This window comes from Agrilus planipennis, unplaced genomic scaffold (genome assembly GCF_000699045.2).
Source record: "Agrilus planipennis isolate EAB-ADULT unplaced genomic scaffold, Apla_2.0 scaffold78, whole genome shotgun sequence".
In the NCBI taxonomy this organism is placed as follows: Eukaryota; Metazoa; Arthropoda; class Insecta; order Coleoptera; family Buprestidae; genus Agrilus; species Agrilus planipennis.
This window is the reverse complement of record NW_020438928.1, coordinates 1,260,606-1,272,139: the sequence shown is the minus strand read 5'-3', so window position 1 is coordinate 1,272,139 and position 11,534 is coordinate 1,260,606. Positions and strand designations below refer to the sequence as shown.

General features: G+C 31.1%; 5 protein-coding genes across 6 annotated transcripts in view; 2 read left to right on the top strand and 3 right to left on the bottom strand.

Moving 5' to 3' along the window:
- Positions 1-914: 914 nt before the first annotated feature.
- LOC108733719 (zinc finger protein 32) lies at positions 915-5,100 on the top strand. 2 transcript variants are annotated; one of them, XR_001937264.2, is made up of 5 exons: positions 915-1,655; positions 1,716-2,010; positions 2,228-2,389; positions 3,066-4,380; positions 4,905-5,100. XR_001937264.2 is itself a non-coding variant. In XM_018465005.2 (3 exons), the coding sequence occupies exons 1-3, from the start codon at positions 956-958 to the stop codon at positions 2,367-2,369; spliced, it is 1,137 nt and encodes a 378-aa protein (XP_018320507.1). In that variant the 5' UTR covers positions 915-955; the 3' UTR covers positions 2,370-2,453. The 2 variants fall into 2 exon arrangements, 1 of the variants encoding a protein (XP_018320507.1); XM_018465005.2 differs by lacking the exons at positions 3,066-4,380; positions 4,905-5,100 and having other exon boundaries at positions 2,228-2,453.
- On the bottom strand, positions 2,331-5,485 carry LOC108733722 (diamine acetyltransferase 2). The gene is made up of 3 exons (XM_018465009.2): positions 5,399-5,485; positions 4,687-4,821; positions 2,331-2,908 (listed from the first exon to the last, which is right to left on the bottom strand). Exons 2-3 carry the CDS (start codon positions 4,765-4,767, stop codon positions 2,486-2,488), a joined length of 504 nt encoding a protein of 167 aa, XP_018320511.1. The 5' UTR covers positions 4,768-4,821; positions 5,399-5,485; the 3' UTR covers positions 2,331-2,485.
- A 116-nt stretch (positions 5,486-5,601) lies between these two features.
- LOC108733718 (succinate--CoA ligase [ADP-forming] subunit beta, mitochondrial) lies at positions 5,602-7,821 on the top strand. The gene is made up of 6 exons (XM_018465004.2): positions 5,602-5,664; positions 5,896-6,167; positions 6,243-6,405; positions 6,606-6,870; positions 6,932-7,264; positions 7,453-7,821. Exons 1-6 carry the CDS (start codon positions 5,602-5,604, stop codon positions 7,707-7,709), a joined length of 1,353 nt encoding a protein of 450 aa, XP_018320506.1. The 3' UTR covers positions 7,710-7,821.
- Positions 7,822-8,150: 329 nt separating this feature from the next.
- On the bottom strand, positions 8,151-11,051 carry LOC108733752. Its single transcript, XM_018465051.2, has 4 exons — positions 10,827-11,051; positions 10,301-10,762; positions 10,094-10,243; positions 8,151-10,027 (listed from the first exon to the last, which is right to left on the bottom strand). Exons 1-4 carry the CDS (start codon positions 10,968-10,970, stop codon positions 8,273-8,275), a joined length of 2,511 nt encoding a protein of 836 aa, XP_018320553.2. The 5' UTR covers positions 10,971-11,051; the 3' UTR covers positions 8,151-8,272.
- Positions 11,052-11,242: 191 nt separating this feature from the next.
- The window catches only part of LOC112904342, a 6,502-nt gene continuing 6,210 nt past the window's right edge, over positions 11,243-11,534 (bottom strand). The window contains exon 5 of the mRNA XM_025974134.1: positions 11,243-11,265. Coding sequence (XP_025829919.1) covers positions 11,243-11,265 — 23 coding nt within the window. The remainder of the gene's footprint in view (positions 11,266-11,534) is intronic.

The window sequence follows — 11,534 nt, the reverse complement described above, 5'->3', positions numbered from 1 at the left end:
TGTTTTACGTGTGTTTAGACACATTTAATAAAAGGTCTAATAGAAAATTGAAAACTGAAAGCTCTTATTAATTGGTTGATATCTACGGTTATATATATTTGTATATCTTTTATCTATGGTTATAATCATAAACCATAGATAACGTTATAACCATAGACATATATTAATGGACGTGCCTTAGCCGTATGTCGTTGTAATAATTTCTTGGATCGAAAAGTGAGGAAGATGAAAGAGGCACGTCCATTAATTTATGTCTATGCTTATAACTATATGAAATTGACCACTCTCTAGAAAAAGAGGAAACGATTGTACGGTCAATACCTGTCTCTTTTCCTCTTTTTTACCTCATTCATCCGTTCCTGCAAGACCGTAATGTAGATCTATCAAAATTCTAAAAAAAGAAAATATTGGCTGCACTTATTCTAAGGGCCGCAACAATCGCTTTGTCTGTCTTATACATTTATTTTTTTTGTATTTACCTTTTAACTTCATAGAGAAAGCGTAGTTCATTCTCTAAATCTATGGTTATAACATACCTATCTATGAACTTGTTGACAGATAGGAACTTGTATGAACTTAACGTTTTATTGTAATCGGTGGAAGAAATGTCACATCCTATTATACGTCAGTTTCCATCATTTTTAAATAAACAAAATACTCATTGGAATACTCTGAGGTATCCAGAATTTTAGTTTCAAGAAGTCTTTTTATCCTAAAAATATGAGTGAGATATCGTGCGTGGGATGTTTCTCTACGCTATTCCTTCCTACTGCCTTTATTCTTATTTTAATTCTAAATCTTAATAGCTTTATAGTTTGATACTAGAAACGTAAAAAGACTGCATTTGTACTAAAAATAAATAAAATACATTATTTAACTAACTAAAAAAACAACCTTTAAAGAAAAANAGTGTTATTTGTGTAAAAATGCCCTGAAATCAGATTTAAATAATAATATGAATTTAATTAAAACTTCATATTCAAAGACATTACTTAGAGTTTTGTTAGAAAAGATTATTAAACGTAAAATTGATACTAGCCAAAATAACTGTGTTTGTGATGACTGCATCAAAACATTAAATGATTTTGACTACACTAGTAAGTGTTTTGAGATGATTCGTGGGAAAATTCGAAATTATTTTAAAATGGACTTTTCTACCGTGAATGTGTTTTGTCAGACTGATATTTCTTTCATAAATATCAAAGTGAAAAAAGCAAGTTCAAACACTGATTTAAAATCATCTGGATACGATAGTAATGCAATTAGTATATCTAATTTTGATACTGATTTTTTAAGAAATAATCTAAATGAATGTTGCAATGTAAATAACAAAAGAAATATTGACAAAGGTAATATAGAGGATTTATCAATACTTAAGAAAACAGGACAGTGTTCGAATCAGTTTTTTGAATCAAATGCAGCTGATGAAATTCAGAGTAAACAAGTTGATGAAACATTGCAGGGGTATTCTGAAGGATCAAGAACCCTAAGTAAATCTTTCATTTGTGAAATTTGTGGTCAGTCATATAGACATAGTCATGCATTAAAAATTCATCTTGATATGCATAAAGGTATCTGTCCTTTTATTTGCCCATATTGTAATAAATCCTTCACACAAAAGGCTGCTCTGAAGAGGCACCTTCCCATGCATACTGGTGACTATTTAAATTTCATTTCAAACGTTACTTTTTATTTCTGATTTAAATATATTTTAGGAGAAACTCCACATATTTGTGATATTTGTGGTAAAGGGTTCAAACATCATACATCATTTCATATTCATAAACTATCTCATACAGGAGAGAAAAAGTATAAATGCACTTACTGTAAAAGATGCTTTTTGTCAACTTCACATTTAAGAAGGCATTTAAAAATCCACACCAACGAAAAAAGTCATGTTTGTTCGATTTGTGAAAGGAGTTTTGCTGAAAAGTATAACCTTTTGGCTCACCAAAAGCTACATTCTTCTCAGCGAAATAATTACCAGACTGCTACAAGTGGCAGCCTTCGGTAACTATTTTTTAAGTTGATAATGTCTTACAGTTACTTTTAACGCATATGTAATACATGAAATATAAATACACTAATTACATAAATATTGTTTAAGATTACATGCATTATCAAATAATGTTAAATATAATTTTTTATTTTTATCAATTCTTAGGATTAGGGATGTGGTATTAGTATACAAAAAATTGTACACAATAAAATGTATTATTTTTTCCAGATGTCAAGTGTGCCAGCAGGTATTTAAAGTAAAGAATAAATTTCTGAGGCATCTTTCTCAGCAACATCACATCGTTACGGATATTGATGTTAATTCTTTGGAAAACATTTTCAGAACTGTATCAGAGACGCAAGTAAAATAAGGAGTTTATTCTGCATCAAAGTAATTTATTTATTGTTTATTTATGAATTGTATTTTTAGAATATTTAATACAACGGCAAAATAATGTTTTTGTGTAGTTATAAAAAACTTTTTGTTTTAAATTTGCACTAATGATTTTATGGCATCTTCGTAGAAGTGATAAATTTCAAAATCTTCATTTTCTGAAGCGTTAACTGCCCCTAATTTCTTGTAAAATTGTTTTGCCGGATTCCATTTTAATACGTTAAAATCTATTCGTCTCAAAGATTTTTCTTTGGCTACTTTTGCGATTTCTTTAACAAGTTGTTTTCCAATGCCGTTTTTTCTATAGTCTGCTTTAATATATAGATCTTCCAAAAAAAGTGTCTTACCATACCATGTAGAATACCGTGGGAAATATAGGGCAAAGCCAATAATATTTCCCGATAAATTTTCCGCAACAAAACAACCATAGGCTGGTGCTTCTCCAAATCCGTCTTCTTCAAGCTGCTTTGCCGAAATTTTTACTGAATCGGGACATTTCTCAAACACCGCAAGTTCCTTTAAGAACATTGCTATTAATTAATTATATTTTGAAACATACATCGTAGAAATAGTTCTACTCTAAATTAAAAACTATTTAAACATAGAATTGTTCTCTACTTGAAAGTGAATTAAACTTTTACCAATTGTAATGTTTAATTTCATTGTGAATCAGGTTTCAACAAGTGACGACTTTAACAATCAAGATTAAACTTCCTTCCTTGGAAGGAAAACAGCGACACTATTCTTAGACTTAAGAAAAGCGTTTGATACTGTCGTCCAACATGGGAAATTATTGCAAATGCTTGAAAACGAAAGAATTACGAAGCCATTCTCAAAAATGCTTCCAGTCCTACTTGCAAACAAGAAAACAGTATCTATGTGACAATAAATGGACATAACAGTGCAAAAAAGGTAACTAAGGCAGGTGCCCCTCAGAGATCGACCCTATCACCCGGTTTATTCATAACCTTCACTAATGATCTAGGGTGAACCCCACTAAAAGGGCAGATGGTCATGCTTGTAGATGATGCAACGGTAATATTTAGCGAAGACCGAATAACATTGATTAAAAACATAAAAACCGACATGGACACCATCACCAAGCATCTGTAAGGCAATGAATTGCACCTAAACATTGATAAAATTACCTATATAATATTCAACAAACACACCAGAAAATCAATAATAGGCACAACAACAATCTACGGTATAAAGGAAACAAAATAAAACAATATTCCTGGGACTCCATATTAATTAAAAATTAGACTCGACAAACCATATTAAAATGATACAAAAAAATATCATCATGCACTAGACCAGCAGCCTTACAATTACATTCAACAAGCATCAATGAAATATACAAAAACATGGGAATACAATAGAAGACATAACCAAACTCGAAGTGTGCATCTTTACATGGATGCCAAAGTTTGTAGCATTAATCAAAATTGCTGTTTAAACATATTGAAATACAAATATTAAAACCAAGTTAATAATATTTCATAAATCAAGTGGAAAACCGACGAGGAGACTCCTATCTCCACAAAGTGATATCTCTGAGAAGAAAGATGTTGATTGCTGAGACTTGCTATGCCTTTCTAGGACTAAGAATATTCACTATTTTATACTGACACTTGCCTATTTATCTGTGATCTGATAGAAAAATTAAGAGTGATAAACTTGTTAATTTTACAATTGCAATACATACAATATACTTATTCCCATTTTTATCATACAAATAAGATAAGATTAAAACTTTGTTAATTGTGTAACTGCCATAACAAATAAGTTTAATACTTTAGTTCTGGCAATTGCACATATGGGTACATATGTGTAAAGAATTGATGTTATTTTGCATATACTTGAAATGCATATTTTGAAAGAATATTCAAATTTAAACCATCAACACAATATGAGACAAGCAAACCATCTATATTACAATCGGATGAGGACTGAGAAAATGGACAGGAACACAACAAAAACAAAAGGTACTAAGTTATACAATAATATACCAGAACATATCAAAGAAGAAAACAAAAAAATTTAAATGAAAACTAAAGCTCTTATTACAAGCAAGAGAAGAAAAGTAAAATATGAACACGAGGTGCAATAATAAAAGTATAAAAGTGTACAAAAGAAAATAAGATAAGAAAACTAGAATTAAGCCTAGATTAAAAACTTAGTTAACTTTTAGAAAAAGGGGACCTTTAGAGTGAGTGAATATAACACTGTGGTAACACTCTAAAGAGGAACGTACCAGTATTAAGTAAATAAATAAATAAATACATTTTTACCTTAATAAGTTCCAGAATTTTAGAAGCGTCTTCTTTTTTTGCTTTCCTCACAATAAAATCATTGTTTCCACATCCACTCATTTTGTTTAAAACAATTTTTTCGATTTTTAATTTAAAACGAATTAACTATTTGAACTAAAATGATAATGAAAGAAATGAGAAAATAATAGTATTAATTCTGATGTTTTCGGCACATAATAGATTTACATGGTTTTAAGGTTTAGTAGTTCAAAAAAATGGTAAAAAAATGTTGAAGAAAATGACATACACTGCGGACTCGTCTACGCTAACTATGGACATACAAGATACAAGAGAGAGCAGAGAAGAAATGAAGAATAAAGTTTGGTTTAACTAATAACCGGTGTTTTCTTTGAGATAAACTAATTCAAACTAAATAATATAATATTGATAGCCTTTCATGAGTGTTTTTTAACATTATATTACCTTATCTGAGAAATTATGATGTGCGTAATAGAATAAATTGAAGAGGCACCTTCCCATGCATACTGGTGACTATTTAAATTTCATTTCAAACGTTACTTTTTATTTCTGATTTAAATATATTTTAGGAGAAACTNGCAGAAAAGGTGGCTGTCAAAATTGGTCTTGAAAAACAGAAGGAAAACGTAGTAAAATTATTAACAAATATGTACGACTTGTTTGTAAAAAAAGATGCACTGATGTGTTCATACTTGTAATGTAATGTACCTACTGTTTGAAAAAGTTTGCGTGACATGATAATGAAAATTTAATAACAAGCTACTCAAATATTCTTCTTGGCGCCAGAACTTTAAAAAAAATAGAGAATCGTTATAGTTAAACATAGTATACAACAACAACCTATAACTGACCTACAGTAGACTGTGTAAACTGTAGTGCGTATCGACCTACAGTGACCTACTGACGTATTCAACAATGGCCACGATGTTGCGAACAGTTACATTAGCAGAGAATTTAATATTGAAAAACGGTGCGAAGGTAAATACTCACTAAATATGTTATTATTAAATTATGTTTTCTTTAGATTATTTTATTATTTTTTAATTTTATTATTGCAATCAATTTTTGGTCTAGTAAATACTTTTACGATAGCCAACTGCCATCTTTTAAATGATAAATATTACTAATTAAAAATTATATAACCATTTGTATAACCTCAAAAATTTCGTTTTATTATATACCTTTTTCTAGGTATTAAGTAATTTTTAGATTTTAGGAGGTAATTCGTCAGGACGATGGCAGCCGCAACAACAGCAAACACGAAACTTAAACGTGCACGAATATATAAGTTACACTCTCCTAAAAGATAATGGAATTTCGGTTCCAAATTTTGGGGTAGCTTCTACAAAAGAAGAAGCTCGTAAAATTGCCCAAGATCTGAAAACTAAAGATTTAGTTATTAAAGCACAAGTTTTAGCAGGTGGACGGGGCGTAGGTCATTTTAAGAATGGATTTAAAGGTGGAGTTAGGACTGTGTTTTCGTAAGTATGTTTGATTGAGTTTATTTATCATACTCACAATGAGGCAATAAATAAGACATTTTCTTTTTGTTACAGGCCAGAAGAAGCAGAGGAAGTGGCTGGTAAAATGTTGGGTCAGTATTTAGTTACAAAGCAGACAGGGGAAAAAGGGCGTATCTGCAATAAAGTTATGGTAGCAGAAAGAAAATTTCCTAGACGTGAATTTTACATTGCTGTAATGATGGAAAGATCTTTTAATGTGAGTAAACAGCATTCAATAATTTTTCACAAGTTGTAACTGTTTTTATTCTTTATTTATAGAACTACCCCATTTTCTGCCCAGTCTGATCCCTGCTCCTTTAATTTTTCATTGAGTCCTAATTTAAATATGTTCAGTAAGGCAATTGTCACAATCTTGCCCTGTAAATATAGTAAGTTTACTTTTATGGATGATTTTAGGGTCCAGTAATAATTGCTTCATCCCAAGGAGGTGTAAGTATAGAAGATGTAGCCAAAGAAAATCCAGATGCAATCATTTACGAACCCATCGATTGCATTGCAGGCCTTACCAGGGCTCAAGCAGAAAAGGTGGCTGTCAAAATTGGTCTTGAAAAACAGAAGGAAAACGTAGTAAAATTATTAACAAATATGTACGACTTGTTTGTAAAAAAAGATGCACTTTTAATTGAAATCAATCCATATGCAGAAGATGCAGGAGATGTTTGTAATTGAAATTGTTATCCATCAAGTATTAATTATATTTTTTAATCTTACGTTGTTTTTAGACTTTTCTCTTGACGCAAAGTTTCGATTTGATGATAATGCGGCGTTTCGTCAAAAAGATTTATTCGCTCTTCGAGACTGGTCCCAAGAAGACGAGAAAGAAGTACAAGCCTCCAAATTTGACTTGAACTACATCGCTCTTGATGGAAGTATCGGTTGCATGGTAAACGGAGCCGGGCTTGCAATGGCTACCATGGACATCATTTCATTACATGGGGGTTCACCTGCAAATTTTCTTGATGTTGGCGGCGGAGCTACTGCTCATGCTGTCAAAGAAGCCTTCAAAATTATCACGTCAGATCCAAAGGTTCTTACCATACTCGTGAACATTTTTGGTAAGTTTAGTTTTTAATGAGCCGAAGTTTGTATAATTTGGTTTTGCAGACGCGAGGGCAGTATTTAAATCCTTCTTATGTATTTTAATATCATTCTTACAAACTATTTTTAAAAGCTGGCAACAAAAATTTTAACTGTAATCAATGAGTTTTTTCACTAGAATTACATTTTTTGATTTGCTTTATAGGTGGTATAATGAGGTGTGACGTTATCGCCGAAGGTATTATTGCAGCAACGAAGGAGTTATCATTGAAGCATCCAATCGTGTGTCGTCTTCAAGGTACTAATGTCGATGATGCTAAAGTGCTCATCGCCAATTCAGGTTTGAAGATTTTACCAGTTGACAATCTTGACGAAGCTGCTCGTCTTGCAGTTAAACTGTCCAACATCGTTAAATTAGCAAAATCTGCCAAATTGGATATTAACTTCGAAATGCCACTCTAAGAATTCTCTTGTTTACATTATAAAGGCGCTTTTAAAATTGTAATTGCCTGTAAAAATCTATTCGACGTTTACTATGCAATATAAAAACAAATAATTAAACTAGTATTTAAAAGTGAGTAAAAATGCCCTGAAATCAGATTTAAATAATAATATGAATTTAATTAAAACTTCATATTCAAAGACATTACTTAGAGTTTTGTTAGAAAAGATTATTAANTTGCTGATTTATTTAAATAAATAAATTTTAAGTTGTCTTTTGTATTTCTTTTTCGTTATAATTGATTGTTAGTGTATAATTATTCTGTTTTAAAATGTAAGTTTTTGTTAATTAATGTAAGGGACAGTGCTAGGTTAAATTGCTATATTTAATTTTACTCAAGATAAATGATGTCCCAAAGTATCAGCCAAATCAATAGACCTTCTTAAAAAGAACTTCTGTAAATTTTGATCAACTTTTATTCTTTTCAGAATAACTTTCATAGCTGCCTTACAAAAAACCAACAAAGTGAACTAAATTATGATAGTAAAACTAGTGACTAACAGTTAATTTCTATTTATTTTCGTCAACTAGAACCGAAAGGAAATAAATCCATAGTTTGTAGGTCCAAATTGATAGCGGGGTTCCCCAAGTCAAGTTCCGGCTCCGTAATGTTTTTAAATCGTTCGTTCACAAATTGATCAACATTCATTATTTCGTCTGAACTTGTATTATTGTCCAAAAAACTAGGCACATTTGATAAAGTCATTAGATCTTCTGAAGTGTTTAAAAGTGAATTTTCAGCCAACAAATCGCTGGACAATGGCATGTTTCTGTGAAAATCATTTTCTTGTTTAATAATAGGACCAAGAAGAACAAAGTCACCAGGATCTTGCTTATTGTCTAGAAAATTTATTGAAATTGACTTGCAAGGGCTCAACATTTCCAATTCATCTCTTTCAGGGTTGCTGTTGATGGATTTATTAACTGTGTCTGTATTTTTTGTAACAAACTGATGATTATCACTCAAATTAATGCTCTCAACAAAACTGACTGTACTTTGTTTGCAATTCTCAACTTCCTCGTTTTTTGTATTTTCTTTTGAGAGTTTCCGTCTATTTTGAATGTCGAAAGTAGGTGTTCTACGGCCTTTATAATCGGTAGGGTTAATTGATGAGCACAGCAAATCATCTGATGTATTTTGAACCTTAAAAGATTTAAATGGCGAGTCCAAAAGATTTTCAGTCGTATCTTTCACTTTAAATTTGCAAAAACTAAACGTACCATCTTCCACAAACTTGGATTTGTTGTTTTCAGTAGAATTAGATGAATATAATGAAGGTAGAAGGGAGTTTTTATTTTCCACTACTACTTGACTAGAATCTGAACAAATGGCTTCTTTACTGGCAGTGCTTTCATTTAATTTTTGTTCAGACAAAATACTATTTTTTGTAATTTTCTTTTTTAAACGTTTCCGTATAATTGAGTTGGCATTTCGCTTCATTATTGTATCTTTCTTTAAGGAAACATCATTTAAGATATTACAAGGATCTATACTTTGATTTTCTGTTTTCAACAAATCTGTCAGCAAATTAGAAGTAATTTCATTTAGATCTTTCACGGTAATTAAATTTTCGTTCAATGTGCTCAAAACGTTATTTTGAATACCTTTTGAAAACAATGTGTCTAGACTATTGCTGTTCTCATCAAAATTACTCTGCGCCAAATCCAAATTAACTTCTTCTTTTGTAGGAACTTTAGAATTTGTATTGTTGTATACGTTTTCTGGCTCTTTGTCTTCCATAAAACTGTCTAAAAGAGAAAATATTGAGGCATCTTTAACGATTTCAGCCTCATTTAAACAGTATTCGCCACATTCTATTCCTAGGACTGCCCCTAGCTCCTTATCTATGTAAAATAAATCTTTATCACATGCCATTGGTTGCTTAAAAAGAACCTTGGCAAATTCTTTGGCATTTTTCAACAGATTTATAAATTCATTGCAAAATTTGATGCCCCTTTTTCCAATGGGACATTTAAGGGCGAGGTTTATCAAGAAATTCCATGTTTGATTGTCTCGTAGAAGTTTACAGGAGTCTGGAAGTTTCCCATGACTGGGATTCTGTTGTAAATGTTTTAACATGCGACTGTGTCCCAAATAAGCTTTCTTGCATTTAGGACAACGATACTGGGCTGGAATCTGTCTTTTTTTTGTTTGACAATCTATTTTCTTTCTTTGTACATGTTTGTTGTTGTTGTCTTCTTTGCACGATTCTATTTCTTGACCCTTTTCAACATTTTTAGTATCTCCAGTATGATCTGTTTCGACTGCCTTACAATCCTATGGAAGTGTTAAAACATGTACTAAATAAAGCACAATTCAGAATACAAATTATTCTTCAATTACCTTCTCTATGTACCGTGGAGGCCTTGTAATTCTTCCTGATCGTGTTCTGACTTTTTTTAAAATTATTGGTTCCTCAAGTTCAGAAAATGTGTTTTCAATAGGCCTCTTCTTAGTTCTCTTTGCCCTCTTGGGATGAGTTGCAATTATTGGCTAATAAAGATGGATGTTTTTAAATAACAATACAAATACCTTATAACTAGTACTTACTTTTATATCCAGTTCATCAGGATAAACTATTTCATACTCATAAACATAATCTTGTGAAGGATCTTCTTCTTCTTCTTCCTCTTCTTGCTTTTTTGTAGGATTAAACTGTTGCAGGGCTTCTGCAATTTGCTGCAGATGTTCTTCACTTAAATTTTGAGTAGACTGCAACTTTCCACCATTCTGAATAATCTCGATGGGGTTTTCACAAGAACCCAAAGGTTTCTCCACAATTTCCTTTTTAGGAAATGAACAATTATTTAAAGCTTCGCTAGTAAATATTACAGAATTATTTAGTAACTTTAAACTAACGCTACTGTTTGTATTTGAATTAAATTTAGAAGACATTAAATTTTTCTGCTGTTTTAAAGGGCTCTTTAGAAAGTTGTTTTTGTTGCTGTTACATAAACCAAGCATTTGGGCATCTTCTTTGTTGATTTGTATGAGTTGAAGTGGCACTTCAGACTAAAAAAGTAAGAGATTCATTTTAAGTTCTAAGTGCTAAAATGTTTATGAAAAGCCAACAAACTTGTTCAAGGTTTTCTAGGTTCATAATGTAGGTTTGTGGGGGTATAACTTCTGGAATAATACATGGTATTCCATCCAAAGTCAGACCAACAACACTTGGCGAAGCCGCTATTTCATAAGTTAGTGTTTTCACCTGACTATTCATTGCGAAAATAACAACAATTAATAAATAAGTTGGAAAATTACTAGTTTAAACTTTTTCAGGTTAGAACACGCTATAATTGACAGGTTGTTTGTTATTTTATTTAATACAGATAAATCAAGTGATAGTGGCTAAAGTCACGGATTGAGAGTGTAGCCTGATTTATTATTTATAAATATCGCGCTAAAATTTATTATACATTTAATTAAACATTATTGTACTAATTAAAATGACATATAAATCAGATACTTTCAAACTATGATCATATCAAATCACTACAACAGTTGGTTTTCCGTTTCTGAAAATCATTGGCCGTCAAATGTTTTGCAAAATTTTAATACAGTGAAACTACTTTCACAAATAAAAATAAACCCCGAAAATTGAGTTTTGTACTTCTACGCATTTTTTTGTTATTAGAAAGTAAATTAATTATAAAAAACGAGAAACATTTAAACAACAACAAATTAAATGGTCCGCATGTAAATCGGTTATCGGTCAGAGGATCAGTATATAAATTAATTAATCAGTAGGTTAATTACCAGAATATAAGGTAAAAACTACACAAGG

What these genes read in the sequence shown, in the direction of transcription:
- LOC108733752 (XM_018465051.2), bottom strand. Translation starts at nt 10,970, where the DNA reads ATGAATAGTCAGGTGAAAACACTAACTTATGAAATAGCGGCTTCGCCA. An exon ending in CTGATGAACTGGATATAAAA is followed by an intron (nt 10,244 to 10,300) that starts GTAAGTACTAGT and finishes CATCTTTATTAG; the next exon opens with CCAATAATTGCAACTCATCC. An exon ending in CTCCACGGTACATAGAGAAG is followed by an intron (nt 10,028 to 10,093) that starts GTAATTGAAGAA and finishes ACACTTCCATAG; the next exon opens with GATTGTAAGGCAGTCGAAAC.
- LOC108733722 (XM_018465009.2), bottom strand. Translation starts at nt 4,767, where the DNA reads ATGAGTGGATGTGGAAACAATGATTTTATTGTGAGGAAAGCAAAAAAA. An exon ending in AAATTCTGGAACTTATTAAG is followed by an intron (nt 2,909 to 4,686) that starts GTAAAAATGTAT and finishes ATGTTCTTAAAG; the next exon opens with GAACTTGCGGTGTTTGAGAA.
- LOC108733719 (XM_018465005.2), top strand. Translation starts at nt 956, where the DNA reads ATGAATTTAATTAAAACTTCATATTCAAAGACATTACTTAGAGTTTTG. An exon ending in GCACCTTCCCATGCATACTG is followed by an intron (nt 1,656 to 1,715) that starts GTGACTATTTAA and finishes AATATATTTTAG; the next exon opens with GAGAAACTCCACATATTTGT. An exon ending in GCTACAAGTGGCAGCCTTCG is followed by an intron (nt 2,011 to 2,227) that starts GTAACTATTTTT and finishes TATTTTTTCCAG; the next exon opens with ATGTCAAGTGTGCCAGCAGG.
- LOC108733718 (XM_018465004.2), top strand. Translation starts at nt 5,602, where the DNA reads ATGGCCACGATGTTGCGAACAGTTACATTAGCAGAGAATTTAATATTG. An exon ending in TGATGGAAAGATCTTTTAAT is followed by an intron (nt 6,406 to 6,605) that starts GTGAGTAAACAG and finishes GGATGATTTTAG; the next exon opens with GGTCCAGTAATAATTGCTTC. An exon ending in CATACTCGTGAACATTTTTG is followed by an intron (nt 7,265 to 7,452) that starts GTAAGTTTAGTT and finishes TTTGCTTTATAG; the next exon opens with GTGGTATAATGAGGTGTGAC.